At 43.3% G+C, this 17,828-nt stretch overlaps 1 protein-coding gene across 1 annotated transcript; it reads left to right on the forward strand.

The window, feature by feature from the left end:
* Positions 1 to 275: 275 nt before the first annotated feature.
* On the forward strand, positions 276 to 12,035 carry polr2eb (RNA polymerase II, I and III subunit E, b). Its single transcript, XM_070860819.1, has 8 exons — positions 276 to 426; positions 3,931 to 4,105; positions 4,906 to 5,021; positions 5,708 to 5,788; positions 8,928 to 8,986; positions 9,950 to 10,028; positions 10,145 to 10,217; positions 11,871 to 12,035. The coding sequence occupies exons 1-7, from the start codon at positions 370 to 372 to the stop codon at positions 10,208 to 10,210; spliced, it is 633 nt and encodes a 210-aa protein (XP_070716920.1). The 5' UTR covers positions 276 to 369; the 3' UTR covers positions 10,211 to 10,217; positions 11,871 to 12,035.
* Positions 12,036 to 17,828: the final 5,793 nt, after the last annotated feature.

Consider the following 17,828-nt stretch of genomic DNA (forward strand, 5'->3'; position numbering starts at 1 on the left):
TAAACGAAAGGAAAGAATGTCAACCTCCTATTCGCTGCGAGACACTCTTTGGTACCATTTTACATTGCACTTGTCTGCTCTGCTTCCGGCCTTGTTTTGGACAGAAGACAACCCGCCACGCATGCGCAACAGTGCCGCAGAGTTCGAGGCGGCGCTGACCTACCGCGCATGTCAGAGTAGTACGCATGCGCAAATCGCGGCGCGGGGGTGATACACATGCGCGGATCAGAGTAATAGGCATGCGCGAGCCGGGTGGTAGTCCGCATGTGCGGGCCAGGGTAGTGCGCATGCCTGGGCCGGCGGTGGTTGTCGCGCTAAAGGAACGTCACAAAGCGGCGCGCACGGCCGGCACTCGGTCAGCGAGCGGCCATGGACGATGAGGAGGAGACTTACCGACTGTGGAAGATCCGCAAAACCATCATGCAGGTTGGGTTGGGAAATGGTGTTGATGCTGCGGCTTGGGCTTGAAGGCCTGGAGCGGGGTGGGGGAGCGAGGCCTAGCTGGTGTTTGCAGCCCCCGCCCCGTGAGAGTTCCCCCCTCCCCAACCCCAGAAATATGCTGTTGAACCCCACAGGTCCGTGCTGGTGTTCTTGCTCCACACGAGCCTCCTCCCACCCCTCTTCATCTCACCCAATCAGCATATCCTATTCCTTTCTCCCTCATAGGACCATAGACATTTACAGCACGGAAAGAGGCCATTCGGCCCATCGTGTCCGTGCCGGCCGAAAAGAGCTATGCAGCCTAATCCCACTTTCCAGCTCTTGGACCGTAGCCTTGTAGATTATGGCACTACAGAGGCAGATGAGCGGCAAGAAATCGTGGCGGAGGTGCGACAGATGAGGGTACGGGGCCTAGAAAAGCCCGGGGCCCAGGGGCAGCATGGGTCAGCCCACACTGCGATATGTGAGCGCACTAAGTCCGTGCAGCAGAGCAGGTCTCCAGTCGTCCTGGTTAATCCTTGCCACTGGACCAAGACCTAGTTCTGTCAAGCCCGTGTGATGGCTGGTGTGCAACGGCCACCACACGTTTAAAAAAAATCCACACACAGGCATCTTCCGCCCCCTCAATTGGAATCCAGGACTGGAACATCAGGTCCTTCATCGAAACACCTGTGAACTCGTGGAATGCAAGTCATTCTCATTTGAGGGACTATCTATGATGATGAGGCACTTCATGTGTTTATCTAGCTTCCCCTTAAATGCATCCATACTATTTGCCTCAGCTGCTCCTTGTTGTAGTGCATTCCACTCTCTGGGTAAAGAAGTTTTTCCTGAATTCATTCCTGGATTTATTAGTTACTGTCTTATATTTATAGATTATCGTGTAGGATGGTTGATGAACAGTGGTGTACATTTAAGGAGCTATTTCACAACTCTCAAGAAAAATATATTTCAGTGAGGAGGAAAGGGTGTAAGAGAAAAGATAGCTATCCGTGGCTAACTAAAGAAATAAAGGACGGTATCCAATTAAAACCAAGGGCATACAAAGTGGCCAAAACTTGTGGGAGGACAGAAGACTGGGAAGCTTTTAAAAGCCAGCAAAGAACGACTAAAAAAATGATTTAAGAAAGGGAAGATAGACTATGAAAGTAAACTAGCACAAAATATAAAAACAGATAGCAAGAGTTTCTATAGGTATATAAAAAGGAAAAGAGTGGCTAAAGTAAATGTTGGTCCCTTAGAGGATGAGACTGGGGAATTAGTAATGAGGAACATGGAGATGGCAGAAACTCTGAACAAAGATTTTGTATCAGTTTTTACAGTAGAGGACACTAACAATATTCCAACAGTGGATAGTGAGGAACTTAACACAATCACTAAGGAGGTGGTACTCAGTAAGATAATGGGACTAAAGGCAGATAAATCCCCTGGACCCGATGGCTTGCATCCTAGGTGCTTTAGAGAAGTAGCGGCAGGGATTGTGGATGCATTGGTTGTAATTTACCAAAATTCCCTGGTTCTGGAGAGGTCCCAGCAGATTGGAAAACTGCAAATTTAACGCCCCTTTTTAAAAAAGGAGGCAGACAAAAAACAGGAAACTATAGGCTAGTTAGCCTAACATCTGTGGTTGGGAAAATGTTGGTCCAGTATTTAAAGTAGCAGGACATTTGGAAAAGCAAAATTCGGTCAGGCAGAGTCAGCATGGATTTATGAAGGGGAAGTCATGCTTGACAAATTTGCTGGAGTTCTTTGAGAATGTAACGAACAAGGTGGATAAAGGGGAACCAATGGATGTGATGTATTTGGACTTCCAGAAGGCATTTGACAAGGTACCATATAAAAGGTTACTGCACAAGATAAAAGTTCCTGGGGTTCGGGGTAATATATTAGCATGGATACAGGATTGACTAACTAACAGAGAACAGAGAGTTCGGCTAAATGGTTCATTCTCTGGTTGGCAATCAGTAACTAGTGGGATGCTGCAGGGATCAGTGCTGGGACCCCAACTATTTACAATCTATATTAACGATTTGGAAGAAGGGACTGAGTGTAATGTAGCCAAGTTTGCTGACGATACAAAGATGGGAGGAAAAGCAATGTGTGAGGAGGACACAAAAAATCTGCAAAAGAACATAGACAGGCTAAGTGAATGGGCATAAATTTGGCAGATGGAGAATAATGTTGGAAAGTGTGAGGTCATGCACTTTGGCAGAAAAAAATCAAAGAGTAAGTTATTATTTAAATGGAGAAAGATTGCAAAGTGCTGCAGTACAGTGGGACCTGGGGGGTACTTGTGCATGAAACACAAAAGGATAGTATGCAGGTACAGCAAGTGGTCAGGAAGGCCAATGGTATCTTGGCCTTTATTGCAAAGGGGATGGAGTATAAAAGCAAGGAAGTCTTACTACAGCTCTATAAGGTATTGGTGAGAAATACTGCGTACAGTTTTGGTTTCCATATTTACGAAAGGATATACTTGTTTTGGAGACAGTTCAGAGAAGGTTCACTAGGTTGATTCTGGGGATGAGGGGGTTGACTTATGAGGAAAGGTTGAGTAGGTTGGGCCTCTACTCATTGGAATTCAGAAGAATGAGAGGTGATCTTATCGAAATGTGTAAGATTATAAGGGGGCTTGACAAGGTGGATGCAGAGAGGATGTTTCCACTGATGGGGGAGACTAGAACTAGAAGGCATGATCTTAGAATAAGGGGCCGCCCATTTAAAACTGAGATGAGGAGACATTTCTTCTCGGAGGGTTGTAAATCAGTGGAATTCGCTGCCTCCGAGAGCTGTGAAAGCTGGGACATTGAATAAATTTAAGACAGAAATAGACAGTTTCTTAAACGATAAGGGGTTATGGGCAGCGGGCGGGAAAATGGAGCTGAGTCCATGATCAGATCAGCCATGTTCTTATTGAATGGCGGAGCAGGCTCGAGGGGCCATATGGCCTACTCCTGTTCCTATTTCTTATGTTCTTATTTATGACCCCTAGTTTTAGACTCTTCCCCCTTCTCTCTTTCTCACACACACACACAAATATATTCTCTATGCCTACCCAATTGAATCCCTTGATTATTTTCAAGACCTCTATTGGGTCACTTCTCAGCAATGTTCCCATTTCCCGCTCATTTGTCTAAAGATCCCACGCAGGCCACTTGCCGTTTCGCACTCCACGTTTAGTGTTGATGTTAAACCTGGAGTGCAAATTGGGTACCAACTGACTCCGAAGCAAAATCAGACTCGCTAGAGGAGACAGTCTCGTTGCCTTCCTTCCAGCGTCAGATAGGGCCTTGATTCAATTTGCATCTACCTGTAACTGCAGCTTCGGCAAAAGCTGCAGTTAGATTCTGAATTCACCTATAGACTGTCGGGAACAAACCGTTTTTCCATGTGCATGTGTATCTTTCATTTACCATGATTACTGGACAGATAGGAAACCGTCATAAAAACAAAGTACTTAAAGGAATGCTTATCCTTTGTAATTCCCAGCTTTGCCATGATCGTGGATATCTAGTGACGCAAGATGAATTGGATCAGACACTGGAAGAATTTAGGGGTCAGTTTGGAGATAAGCCAAGTGAAGGCCGGCCACGCCGTTCAGACCTGACTGTACTTGTTGCTCATAATGATGACCCCACTGATCAGATGTTCGTTTTCTTTCCAGGTACACAGACGACATTATTTGGGGTTTTATCTTTTCCCTTTGGGTTTTAAGGTTGAATCAATTGTAATCTTCCCCTTACCTGCCAGTCAACATTATTATCATTAGCTTGGGGGGGGGGGGGGAACCCATGATATATTAGTTGATGCAGATATCAGTTCTTCTCAGTTAAGCAACCAGTATTAAAAGTGAGAAGGGACGTCTGCACCATCTTGGTAGCTCGCCATCCTTCCTTAGGCAGAGGTTAACCTTGTAACCTTTCCTTAGAATCGCACGCTTAGAGTTCGAGCTCTAATCCAGATATGAACAGCAGTCTGGCCTCGCCACCATCCTTCCTCAGGCCCTCCACCCATGCTCCCCTAAGTCGACAACTGGGCAACATGACAACAACCCAGGCGCAACTGACCTTTTGGTGGGGTTGTGCATGTGTGCCTTCCACTAAATCCTCATGTTCAAATTATTTTAATGCTACTTAATTGTAAGCAACATGAGTGCAAGTTGGACTTAAATGGGCAATACAGTTTTTTTTTAAGTTTACTTGATTGTAAATTTAATTTTGGAATATTTCACCCGGGGTGGGAATGCAAGATAAACTTGTTTTGTGACACCGGCTTAGTGCTGTCCTTGTCCCTGAAGGAAAACATGTGCCAATGTAGATTTCTCTGCATTTGCCAGTCACACCAAACAGTATGTCTTGATAATGTAGATGAATAACAAGCAAGCATATTGTTGTTTCTCAAAGCAATTCTTCAACTGTATGGCTGTGTTTGAGACTGATACAGAAATTGTTCATTTGTTATCAGAGGAGCCTAAAGTTGGGATTAAAACCATTAAAATGTACTGTCAGCGCATGCAGGAAGAAAATATTACCCGAGCCATCATTGTGGTACAACAAGGGATGACTCCATCAGCGAAACAGGTACAAAGTGGCAGTTTAATTATTATATTACAGAAACTTGCTGTTAATGGTTTTTCTTCTGTCAACTTGGTCATTTGTAAGTATTGAATCTTCAAATGAGAGGATGAAAAAGTAAACTTAAATCATCCAGATGTGTCAAAGTACAAATTCATTCCAAGGTGGGAATTAGGTGGTGTAAGCAACCACCACAAGCTAATGAGATCAAATTTCTGGCCCGCCTACTTAAGTGCTGTCCGTTCAAGACTAGATCGATGCCATAAAGTGAAATGAACTCAGTGAAGTATGTTTCTCATGAATACCACCGCTAGCCAACTGGTGGCTTGGTCTGAAGGGTACCAATAGCACAAGCCATCCTTCCCTTTTACTGGAAGAAAGGGCTAGGAACATTTCAATATCTTCAAATATACTGTGTTAATTGTTGCACGTATATTAGCTTTGGATCCCTTTACATGGTTATGAAAGTCTTTGGGAAATTATGGAACAGCAAGAGAGGTGCTTGCCCACAGAAGCGGAAATCTCTATTGCCAGCCCCTGAGCCTGCTTGTACTTTGTGGAGCGATGCATTGTGCCAAGGCATAAAGGAGAAGTGCGATGCAGAAGTTTTCTGACAGTAAAATATGATATGAACATAAGCTTTTCTAAGTTAAAGTATTAATGTTTCTATCTGATTTCTTCTTTTTGCCCAGTCCCTCGTTGACATGGCTCCTAAGTACATCCTTGAGCAATTCTTGCAGCAGGAACTCTTAATTAACATTACAGAACATGAGGTAAGTTTGGGGAAAGCCTTTCTTGAAATTAATGTGGAATTGAAGAGTAAAGACACTAAGGGCCCAAGTTTCCACATGATTTGCGCCTGATTTTTAGGAGCAACTGGTGGAGAACGGACTATCTTAGAAATCGCAATTCTCCACATTTTTTTTTCTGCAGTTCTAGTGAGGTAGAACAGTTCTACTTTAGAACAGAATTTTTTCTTCAAAAGGGGGCGTATCCGGCCACTGACGCCTGATTTCAAAGTTTCCACAGTGAAAACGTACTCCAAACTAAAGTAGAATGGAGCAAGTGAAGATTTTTGTAGAACTGAAAAAACCTGTTCTACACATTAAAAAATCAGGCGCAGGTTACAAATTAGGCGTCCAGAACGAGGTGGGGGGGGGGGGGGGGGGGGAAGGGAACTCATTAAATTCTACAATAAATCCTTATTTATACTTCTACAAATATTATACAAATAAATCCAACCTGAATAAACATTTATAAGCAAAGAAAAGATTAAATAAACCATCTTCCTACCTGTGTGAAAGTGCTTCAGCTATCGTTCGAAGGAAACCGCTGTTTGTTGCAGCGCAGGGGAGGGAGGGGAAGGAGACAGTGGCTTGTTGCCGTGGAGGGAGGGAGGGGAGGGACTGGAAGGAGACAGCGGCTTGTTGCAGCGCAGGGGAGGGAGGGGAAGGAGACAGCGGCTTGTTGCCGTGGAGGGAGGGAGGGGAGGGACTGGAAGGAGACAGCGGCTTGTTGCCGCGGAGGGGAGGGAGGGGAAGGAGACAGCCGTTTGTTGCCGCGGAGGGGAGGGGGGGGAAGGAGACAGTGAGAAGGGTAGCCTCAGTGCTGATGTGCTGATGGCAATGTGATTTTATTTAAAAATGTTCAAAAATTAAACAGCTACAAAGAACTACAAAAATGGCCGAGTGCCAATGTTTTTTTTCACACTGAGCATGCGCGAATGCTCCAACGCGCACGCGCAGCGTTGCCAGCAGGAAAAAAACTAATTTAAATAGTACCCGCCGCCCCCTCCCACTTACAAAATCGGCGCGAGTGTAGGCTCCGCCCCCCTGGGCGACGCGCCAAACAGACAAGGAGCTGCAAAGCGCTCGAGAATAGCGCGTTTTTTTTCTGGCGCCGTTTTAGGCGCGAAAAATGGGCACCCAGCTCGGAGGGGCGCCCGTTTTTTATCCTGTGGAAACTTGGGCCCTAAGTGTTGTCAGGCAGTAGTCAAATGCATATGATCTGAGCTGCTAACTGCATCTGGTTTCATTTTTTTTAATGCGATAAGTCCATCTAGTCACATGCTATCCTTTGGAATTGTATTAGTTTTTGTTAATTTATTCCAAATATATTTAACGGGGATCACAGTGTAACTTTGGCATTTTCTTGGTTGTGCTATTCAATCAAGGCTATTTTTGGTTTCTCTTAGTCATAAATTTGCTAATTGTTCAGCAGAATGCCGTCAGTGTTCTGTACAAGTATTATAAAAACCTGGTACATAAGACTTGATACAAATTGATACAAATGATAATTTGAAAATAAATAAGTTCCCTTGTTTCCATCATTATTTGCACTGATCCATTTATTTGTTATAAAGTAAGAATCTCTGGTGCTATAGATTAGTACTTTGAAGAGAGTGTATATAATTGAAAGTAGTTACCTAGCATGAAGTGCTGGAGGTGGGAGGCATGCAGACCCAAGGACGTTTGAATTTTTGTCAACCTTCCACTGAAGGTTAAGTGCCAGGTGATATTTCTGCCTATTTCAGAAACCTCAACGAGGAATATTTAAAAAAATTTATTCCTGGGATGTGGGCATTGCTGGCAAATCTGGCATTTATTGCCCATCCCTAATTGCTTTTGAGAAAGTGCTGGTGAGTCACCGCCTTAAACCGCTGGAGTCCTTGTGGTGAAGGTACTCTCTCAGTGCTGACTTTGTCGTGGTGGTTTGGTACAATTGAGTGGCTTACTAGGCCATTTCAGAGGGCAGTTAAGAGTCAACCACATTGCTGTGGGTCTAGAGTCACATATAGGCCAGACTGGGTAAGGACAGCAGATTTCCTTAGTGAATCAGTTGGGTTTCTACTGGCAATCCGGTAGCTTTTCAATTCCAAATGTATTTAATTGAATTTAAATTCCCCCAGCTTCTGTGGTGGGATTTGAACTTGCATCTCCGGATTATCAGTCCAGGCCTCTGGATTACTGGTCCAGTAACATAACCAGTATGCTACCATACCCCTATGAAGCATCCACTTTTATGAGGTTGAGAGAGCTGTACATAATACATTGGCTATACTACATATGTCCTGGACTGTTGAAAGTGAAAACTTTTAGTTGCCCAGGACAATCCTTCCTCACAGAAAAGATGGTGTGAGATGACCTTTCTTATACAAAGAAGGCGGGGAAAGACAACTTGGAGCAAATATCAGTTCTAATAGAAAAAATATCAATATAAATTGAACTTTAAATCTTTGCGTGTAAAAGATAAACTTGCAGATGTGAAATCTCTATTATAATTTTCCACCTCCTGACCAGTATGAAAAATTGAATAAAAGACTTGCATTTATCTAGTACCTTTCACCGGGCATCTCATAAGAACATAAGAAATAGGAGCAAGAGTAGGCCCTAGGGCCCCTCGAGCCTGCTCCACCATTCCATAAAATCATGGCTGATCATCAACCTCAACTCTACTTTCCCGCCCGATCTCCACATTCCTTGATTCCCCTAGAATCCAAAAATCTCTCTATCTCAGCCTTGAATATATTCAGAGACTCAGCATCCACAGCCCTCTGGGGCAGAGAATTCCAAAGATTCACAACCCTCTGAGTGAAGAAATTCCTCCTCATCCCTGTCTTTTAAATGGCCTTCCCCTTATCCTGAGACTGTGCCCCTAGTTCTAGACAGGGGAAACAACCTCGGCATCTACCCTGTCAATCCACTTCAGAATCTCAAAGCACTTTACAGCCAATGAAGTACTTTTGGAGTGTAGTCACTGTTGTAATGTGGGGAAAGACATGACTGTTCTTTTCTATTGACATAATTCGAGATGTACTGGGAGAAAGATTTTGAAATGGAATGCGTGCATTGTCAGACTGTCTAAAGTGGGCCCTGTTTCTGTTAATGAAGTTAATCCAGTGATGTATCTCAGCTTGTTCCAGAGCACATCGTCATGACCAAAGAGGAAGTCACAGAACTGCTGGCCCGATAGTATCCTTTCGCAACGTGTTAAATTGTAAATATTTCTAATGGCTCGGATTTTGTGGTGGGTAGTGAAGGCGAACTGTCGCCGTTCACCGTCATTACACCTCTGAAACTGACCGTAATGTATGTGCATCTAAACGCGCAAATCCTGATGTTGTGACCACTCATTCACTGCTCTGACACTGGCTGCGAATTGGACCCCCCCCACCCAACAGCCAGCAATCAGCGGAACTGACACAAAATGAAGCTTTTCCGCACTAACGGGTATAACGGAATCTCCATAAGTATGAATGGAAATACCCCCAAAAATGCATCTACACGTCAAATTTTTAAAAATCATTTAAAAAACATTAATTAAAATGACATTTAATGAAATAATTTTTTGAAAATAAAATTACATGTATTAAAGGGGCTAAAAATTAACTTGCCTTATTACACAAGTTTATAAACGTCTAAATTATTGCTAAAATTTTATTTTTCTGTTTTTTAAAACTATTTTGGTAAAACCAGGCCTTCCACCTGCTTTTACCAGGCATAAGAATTTCATGGGAATTCGCTGGCAGAAATTGTGCAAATAGCCCAACTCTCCACCCAAGGAGGCCCTTTTCCCGGGGATTTGTGCAATCTGGCAAGAGAGCTCTTGACAGATCACAAGTTCTGGGTTTTAGCACATGTGCAGCGCATGACTAGACCTGGTACCTGCATGGCCCCTAGGGACACGTGCACACTCTGTACACACCCGTAGGGGCCACAAATGACAGCCCATTATGCTTAGCCTAAATGGGCAATTAACTGCAAATTAAGAGACTGCCTGATTGTGCTTTAGCTGAGATCACCCCTATTCTGCTTGTTTAATGTGACTGCAAAAACTACATTATAATACATTGAAAGTTGGCCTATTGAAACAAATATTTAATCAATAACTGCATGTTGCTAAATCACCATTATATGCCTTGAGTATGTTACTAGTAAGTTGAAGGAGAGCCAATTGCCAAGAATACAAGCAGGCGATCCTGTGGCACGATACTTTGGATTGAAAAGAGGACAGGTTTGTTGCAATACATTGTACAATTCTTGAATCGGCAAGTTTATTTTGTGATACATCATTGCTGCTGATACAGCAGATTTGCGAGTGGCGCTCAGTTTTTTGTTCCTGCTTTATAGGTGGTTAAGATTATAAGACCTAGTGAGACCGCAGGAAGATACATCACGTACAGACTTGTACAGTGACGCATACGTAAGTATCTTTGTAATTTTTTGACTAACTAATTTGTTCCTTGTGCTTGTTGCATCCCGTTTAGAGCTAGTATTTATAACCATGTGGGAGAAAAGCCAATGGAAATAAAGATCATATTTGCAAAGCTACATTATCCACTCCATCACTAAACCGCCTACTCCACATCAGTAACCTTGCCCATCTCCGCTCCTACTGAAACCCTCGTATGTCTTTTGTCTCCTCCAGACCCGCCTATTCCAATGCCTTCCTAGCCATGCTCCATCCTCTAAACTTCAGCTCATTCAAAATTCTGCTCCTTGTATTCTATTGTGCATCAAGTTGTTGTAGCCTATTAAAAAATAGTTCACAGACTTTCTTGGATTAAATGCTAACTACATCTAGATGTTTGCAGTTGAAAGTCTGTAAATGTGTAATATGTCTTAATATGGCCTAAATATTTGAACTTCATGACGTGACTGACTCTCTTGTGACGTGTTTAATCATGGTGGACCACGATGTTGCAATGCTCGGCTTTAACTGAATATTTCTTACAAGCTCTGCAGCAAAGGCCACTTCTGTAAGCAATCGCTCACACCCTTGAAACTAGACTGTGTCTTTACACACACTGTCTGGATTACACCATTGCATAAACATTAATCAGGACCTACTGATATTGTATGAACCTTACCAGGTATGACACAAGTCTATTTGTAATCTAGACTTCAGATAGTGGGGGGAAAAAAACACTTTATTGGACTTTGGTTTAGGTTACCAATGATGAAACAGACTTTTTAAAAAGTAACACATAAGCAGTAGTGCTTTTTTAAGTCGAACTTTTTAACTTGCACTCTACATGGATTGCTGCGTGTCAACCGTGGTTCAGTGGGTAGCACTCTTGCCTCTTGTATCAGAAGGTTGTGGGTTCAAGTCCCACTCCAGAGACTTGAGCACAAAAATCTAGGCTGATACTCCAGGGTAGTACTGAGGGGTGTGCTGCACTGTCGGAGGTGCCATCATTCAGATGAGATGTTAAACTGAGGCCCTGTCTGTTCTCGGGTGGATGTAAAAGATCCCATGGAGTTACCCCTGGTGTCCTGGCAAATATTTATCCCTTAATCAACATCACTAAAAACAAATTATTTGGTCCTTATTGCTTTGCTGTTTGTGGGAGCTTGCTGTGCGCAAATTGGCTGCCGCATTTGTTACATTACAATAGTGACTACACTTCAAAAGTATTCATTGGCTGTAAAGTGCTTTCCGATGTCTGGTGGACATGAAAGGCGCTATATAAATGAAAGGTTTATTTTGCCCTTTTGGTATAGAGAAAAGGTGAAGGGCACCCTGTCCCTGTGCTAAATGGGAAGCAGCTCCGTATGGCAGTGTTAAAGTTCCCAGATTTTATTCAGTCTGGCCCTAATTTTGGAATTCAATTTAACTGGATTCAATCATATTTAACCATAACATTAGAAAGTTTAGACACAAGAATCTATAGATCAAATAGGGTATCTTTTCCCCTTCAGAATGCTGAAAAACTTAAACACTTCTATTATAATGTTATTTCTGGTGTATCTCTGTTATTTACTTCTAAGTAACATGGCAAGTTGCACCAGTTTGACACACATGTCCAAGATACAGAGGAAAGGCAGCACATTAATCTCTTTCTTTTTGCTCTAGACATGAAAATGACGCCGATTGAAGGCAAGCATTGAAAACTTCAAGCTGTTACCGCTTTGTACTGATGCCTAACTTGAGCAAAGGGTGATCTTTCAGTTAGTTCTATAACTGCATATGCCCTGTGATTTAATTTGTCTTTTTTTAAGTAAACTGTGTATTCATAAACCTTTTAGTCTTGTTGTTTTTGCATAAGTGTTAGAATTTGGTTGATGAGTATTTCTTGAGCAGCAGAAACCTGCCCCATACATGCACATTTCCCTCCTTTCATACATGAAGGGGTTTGATACGGTCAATCGGGAAAGGTTGTTTCCTCTGGTTTGGGAGTCCGTGACTGGGGTCATCGAGAGAGTGAGGGGACAAATTAAGCAACATTTCTTTACACGGAGAGTTGGAGCATAGAATGCTTTGCTACAGGAAGTAGCTGAGGCAGTGACTGTTGCATTTTTTTAGAAGGGAAAATTAAATAAAAACTTGTATTTATATAGTGCCTTTAATGCCCAAGATGCTTCACAGAGCATAATCAGACAAAGTTTCAGAGCTTGGGACCTAGATGGCTAAAGGCACAGCTGCCAATGGTGGGCAAAAGTGTCGTCAGCATTACTGAACTGAATTTAAATCCTCCAGCTACCGTGGTGGGATTTGAACTCCTGTCTCTGGATTATTAGTCCAGTAACATATCCACTATGCTACCAAACCCCCTACTAACACTTGATGCTACTCTTTATTGAGTCCACCAGGGGGCATGTTTGAGCAGTTTTGCAGGCTGCCAAGCAGCACAATTAACAAGCGAAACACGCTACTGAACTGATACCTCGGATGATGCAACGTGTGCTTTAACCGTTAACAGATTTTTTCAGACTTTATAAATAGCATTAACAAAGAGAAGATAGTGACCAGGAATAGTTAAACTAAGATTTTTGACTTGACATGACAAGGCTTGAGAGACCAACCAAGAATCTGAATGATAATGTGAGCCACTAATTTTATAAAAACTAGGTAGTAATGTCCCATGTTTAATCCCATCTGTAACTGTAGTTTCAATTTGAAGGCGAATGTGTTGTCTCACGAGGGTGTTGGATAAATAGCTTCATACAGGCATAACAATATGAACTGAAATACATTTTCTTCATGATATATGTTTGGAAAGGAATGACACTATTATCAGTTGTAAGAGCCCATCAGCTAATTGTAACCTGAATCTGAAGGAGACTAATATTGAAAGAGCCAAAGCGTCTGGGAATTACCTTCTGAGTGATATGCAAAGGCAGAAGGTGAGGCACAATAGCAGACCTGTTGGTGCATTTTGCTAATCATTTATGCTTTTTTAAAAAAAATGAAATAAAAGTCAACCACAAATTTGTGTGCAGAAGTTCACAAAACCTGTTTTTTTTTCATCACGAAACATCACAGGAGCTGTTTTTATTTGTATGAAAATGGATCGCTCTATTTCCTCCAGTTCCTTCTCTAATGTTCAGCTGAGCTATTGCAAGCACTGGTTTTGTGCAATACTTGTACCACTGGGATAGGTTCAGTTCCTCCCCGTCTCAAGTCCGACAGCTGTTGTACAATGATATGTGATGTTTATCATTTTCTAAACTCATAAGCATAGATATCAGGTCCCTGGCCAATGTACAACTTTATAGTAATTTCTGTAAAACTAACATTGAGGAAGTGTTATTAACTAAAGTGTGGATACTGTTTGAAGAAAACTCTTCCCCAATTTTCTCTCCTCTCTTGAAGACATTCCATTTTGGTGGGGTACAGTTTAACAGGAACTGGCACCTCACGTAAAGGACCATTACTCTCGAGAGCTCACCACTTCCCACAACCTCTGAGATAATGTTAGATACATAATTAGCTCTTTGATGTGTTATTTGTAAAAGTGCCAGCAGAAACTATAGATGGAGATTATTGAGCCCTTGTCAAAATCCATGTAGGAAGCCTTTTAAAGGTAATTAATTTAATCAAATTTGCTTTTAATGTCCAACCCTCTGTCGTCTTCACACGATCCATCTCCGACTCTTCCCTTCCTTTCCTCGACTTCTCTGTCTCCATTTCTGGGGATAGGCTGTCAGTGAATATCTACAATAAGCCCACCAACTCCCACAGCTACCTTGATGACACTTCCTCCCGCCCCGCTTCCTGTAAGGCCTCTTCCATTCTCCTACTTTCTCTGTCTCCCTCGCATCTGTTCTGACAATGCAACCATCCATTGCCAATGCTTCCGATATATCTTCCTTTTTCCTCAACCGAAGATTCCCCTCCACGGTGGTTGACAGGGCCTTTGACCGTGTCCGTCCTGATGTCGCCCCTTCTCCTGCCCCCCCCGCCCCCCCCCCCGGAATCATGATCGGGTTCTCCTTGTCCTCACCATCCAACCCACTAACCTCCACATTCAACGGATCATCCTCTGCCAACTCCAGCTCGACGCCACCATCAAACGCATCTTCCCCTCCCCTTCCCTTTCAGCATTCCGAAGGGCCCATTCCCCCTGCAACGCCCTGGTCCACTCTTCAATCACCCCGAACACCCCTCACCTTCCCACGGCTCCTTCCCGTGCAAGCGCAGGAGATGTAACACCACCCCCATTTACCTGCTCCCTTCCCACCGTCCCGGGCTCCAAGCACTCCTTCGAGGTGAAACAGCGATTTACTTGTACTTCTTTCAATTTAGTACACTGCATTTGCTGCTCACGATGGGGAGACCAAACGCAGTTTTAGGAACACCTCCATTCAGTCCGCAAGTGTAACCCTGAGCTTGTGGTCATTGGCCATTTTAATTATCTGCCGTACTCCCTCTCTCATTGACCTCCTACACGGTTCTAATGAAGCTCAATGGAAGTTTGAGAAACAGCACCTTATCTTTTGATTAGGCACTTTACAGTCTTTCAGGTGCAACATTGAGTTCAACAGTTTCAGATCATAACCACAGCTCTCATTCTTTTGGAGAGCAGGTGCTGGTAATGGTTATGCTGTTGCCATTTACACCTCCTCGAGACCCATCTTTTGTTTACTTGTCCCACTACCTCTCTTAGGCGGTCCCTTGTATCGAGGATGACCTGCTTCTACGCTAAAATGGGATGAGTTCACGGGTGTTTCGAAGAAGGACCTAATATTCCAGGTCCCGAACTACATGTTGAAGGGTGGAAGGTGTGGATTTTTTTCATGTGTGATGGCCGTTGCACACCAGCCACCACACGGCCTTGACCGAGCTCGGTCTTGGTCCAGTGGCAAGGATTGACCAAGACGACTGGAGACCAGCTTTGCTGCACGGACCTAGTGCGCGCACACATTGCAGTGTGGGCTGGCACTTGCTGCCCCTGGGCCCCGAAATTACACGTCTCCTGGGCCCCGATCATGTCGCTCCACGTTCACGTGCCGCTCCTTCGCCCCGACCTCACTGCTCCTGCTGTACCTGCCCACGCTCCAATCACCGACGTGGACCTTGGTGACGTCCAATCCAGTCCTCTTCACTGCTGTCGCCCTCTTCCACCAGCTCGCGTTGCTCTCTGAAGTGGCATGCAGCCATGCTGTCAGAACCACAGCTCTCATCTCTCACTACCACACCCTTTTGCCTTGCACCACCTTTTGTCGTTTAATCTCTCCTGCCTTCCACCCTGTCACAGACCTTCCATGTTGTTCTTTCCTCTCCCCCTTTCCCTGTCTGTACTTACTTAAAACCTGTTACATATCTAACTCTTTCCAGTTCTGACAAAGGGGCATCGACCTGAAACGTTAACTCTGTTTCTCTCTCCACAGATCTGTTTTTATTTTTACTTCAGATTTTAATGAACCGCAGTATTTTGATTTTGTGAAGGTAATTAGCTGGCGTGCGTAAATTGGCTGCCGCGTTTCCTGCATTACATCTTCTTTGGCTGTAAAGCGCTTTAGGGTGCCGTGAAAGGCTCTTTTATAAATGTAAGTTCTTTATTAAAATGTGTTATGCTGCAGACTGTTCTATTGTACAGAGTATCACAGCAAAGTCTGTCCACACTCAACGTCCTCACATTCATACCTTGCAGCGACAGTCGTTGGGACAGCGATCAGAAATGGGAATCCTTGCTCATTTTTTCCTTTTCTTGCCCTGAGCGTGGAGACCAATTGCAACCCTTCAGCCAACACCCTGACTGAAATCAGCCAACTCAACACAGATAAGACACAAACCTAATCTGTTTGACTCTGTGTGACTATGGACGGGGAATTTGCCCTCGAAGCAATCTGGAGAGCTAAACTAAAATAATTAGAGATATTTATTATTTCCTGTATATGATTAATTGAGTAACCACCTCTTATAATAGCCATTTCTGGTATGCAGTTATAGTTAGATAAAAGACACTTAGTGTGTGTGTAAATGCAATACCATTCATTATCTACACTCCTATTATCCAGTATCCAAAATATCCGCCAGAATTTTCACACAACAAAGCCTTGTGCAAGATATCGCCTTGTTGCAGAGTTTTTATATATTTATGTTTAATTTCCTTTACTTGATGAAACAATATTCTTTTTATTGTTTGCATTGTATTTGTCCTCAATCCTGTGCCTGGAGTATTGCTGTACCTTATAGGCAAGGCCAAAAATGAGGGATTCTGAATTATTTTTTGTTTCCATTATAGCAGATAACAGAGGGTGCTCTTCAATTCATTTTCCAGAATACGTTCGACACTTAACAGGAGTTCACACAACATAAATATATGTAAAGTATTGTATCTTAATACGCAAAAATAGACTTACACAGAGCAGCATTGCTTTGAAGACCAAGTTGTTTTGTGTAGCATCTTGTAGTGGAGTGGATCCTTTCCTTTGCACCTCCATGACCTGAGTTTGAATCAGCCCAGATTGAAGGGCCGAACTGAAATAGGTTTTGGGCAGCCACCACAATCTAGCATGAGTGTGCACAATAGTGGTCATAATTTGGTCACTAAACTGGCATGCGGGACATGATAGTTTGAATGGGCAATGGAAATGTTACACTGGTTTAACAGATGGTGTTATAAGGTTAGAGGTAAGGCAGTTGCTGTGGTGGAGGAGAAGGAGCTTTACACTGAGGTTAGGCAGGTAACTAGTTCCCAGACACTTGTGAATACTGCTTTGTAAACAGCCTCTGGGATCCAGCTATCATAATGACATACAGGACACTTATTACCTGTATGCAATCTAGTGCTGACAGATCTCACTCATTGGATAGATTCACCATTTCATTTATTCTACACCTCTTTTCATAAAACACAGCATTCTATTTATGGCCTTATCCACTTAACGTTTTATGAACCCAAAATATCAACCCCAAATCCCTCTGCTCTCCTACAGTATCCAACTATTACGCTTCCAGTGGAGCATAAACAATAGCATAGTCTGGTTGGGCCAAATGGCCTGTTTCTTTGCTGCATATTCGATGTAATTCTATGCTATTAAGAACTCAATAAATAGGAGCAGGAGTAGGCCATACGGTCCCTCGAGCCTGCTTCCCCATTTAATAATATCATGGCTGTCTGATCTTGGCCTCAACACTTTCCTGCCTGTTCCCCATGACCCTTGACTCCCTGATAGTTCAAGAATCTGTCTATTAGCTCCTTGCAACTTCCTTTGGTCCTTAGAATTATTTACAACGCCTCCTATTTTAGTATCGTCTGCAAATCTGGACACCACTCCCTCTAGCCTTATATCCCAGTGGTCCCAGAACAGAACTCTATAGGACACTGCCACCCATTTCCAATTACTCTGAGAAACTTCTCCTACTTTGTGAACTGGAATAGTGTGAGTGTCAGTAGCAATTTGTGAAACTGAGAACTTTTTGGAACGATTATTTTGGCATTCTGTCTGCATACACTTGGACCTAAGCTTCTTATGTTTCTGTCCGAGTGAGACCACCAGGAAATTTTCATCCTCGCCACCCACAGTGAGACTTTTCAGGAGCAGGTATTGCATTCCCTGTGAGCATAACCTTGTATTGAGGAGG

The sequence above is a fragment of the Pristiophorus japonicus genome, chromosome 18 (genome assembly GCF_044704955.1).
Source record: "Pristiophorus japonicus isolate sPriJap1 chromosome 18, sPriJap1.hap1, whole genome shotgun sequence".
NCBI lineage: Eukaryota > Metazoa > Chordata > Chondrichthyes > Pristiophoridae > Pristiophorus > Pristiophorus japonicus.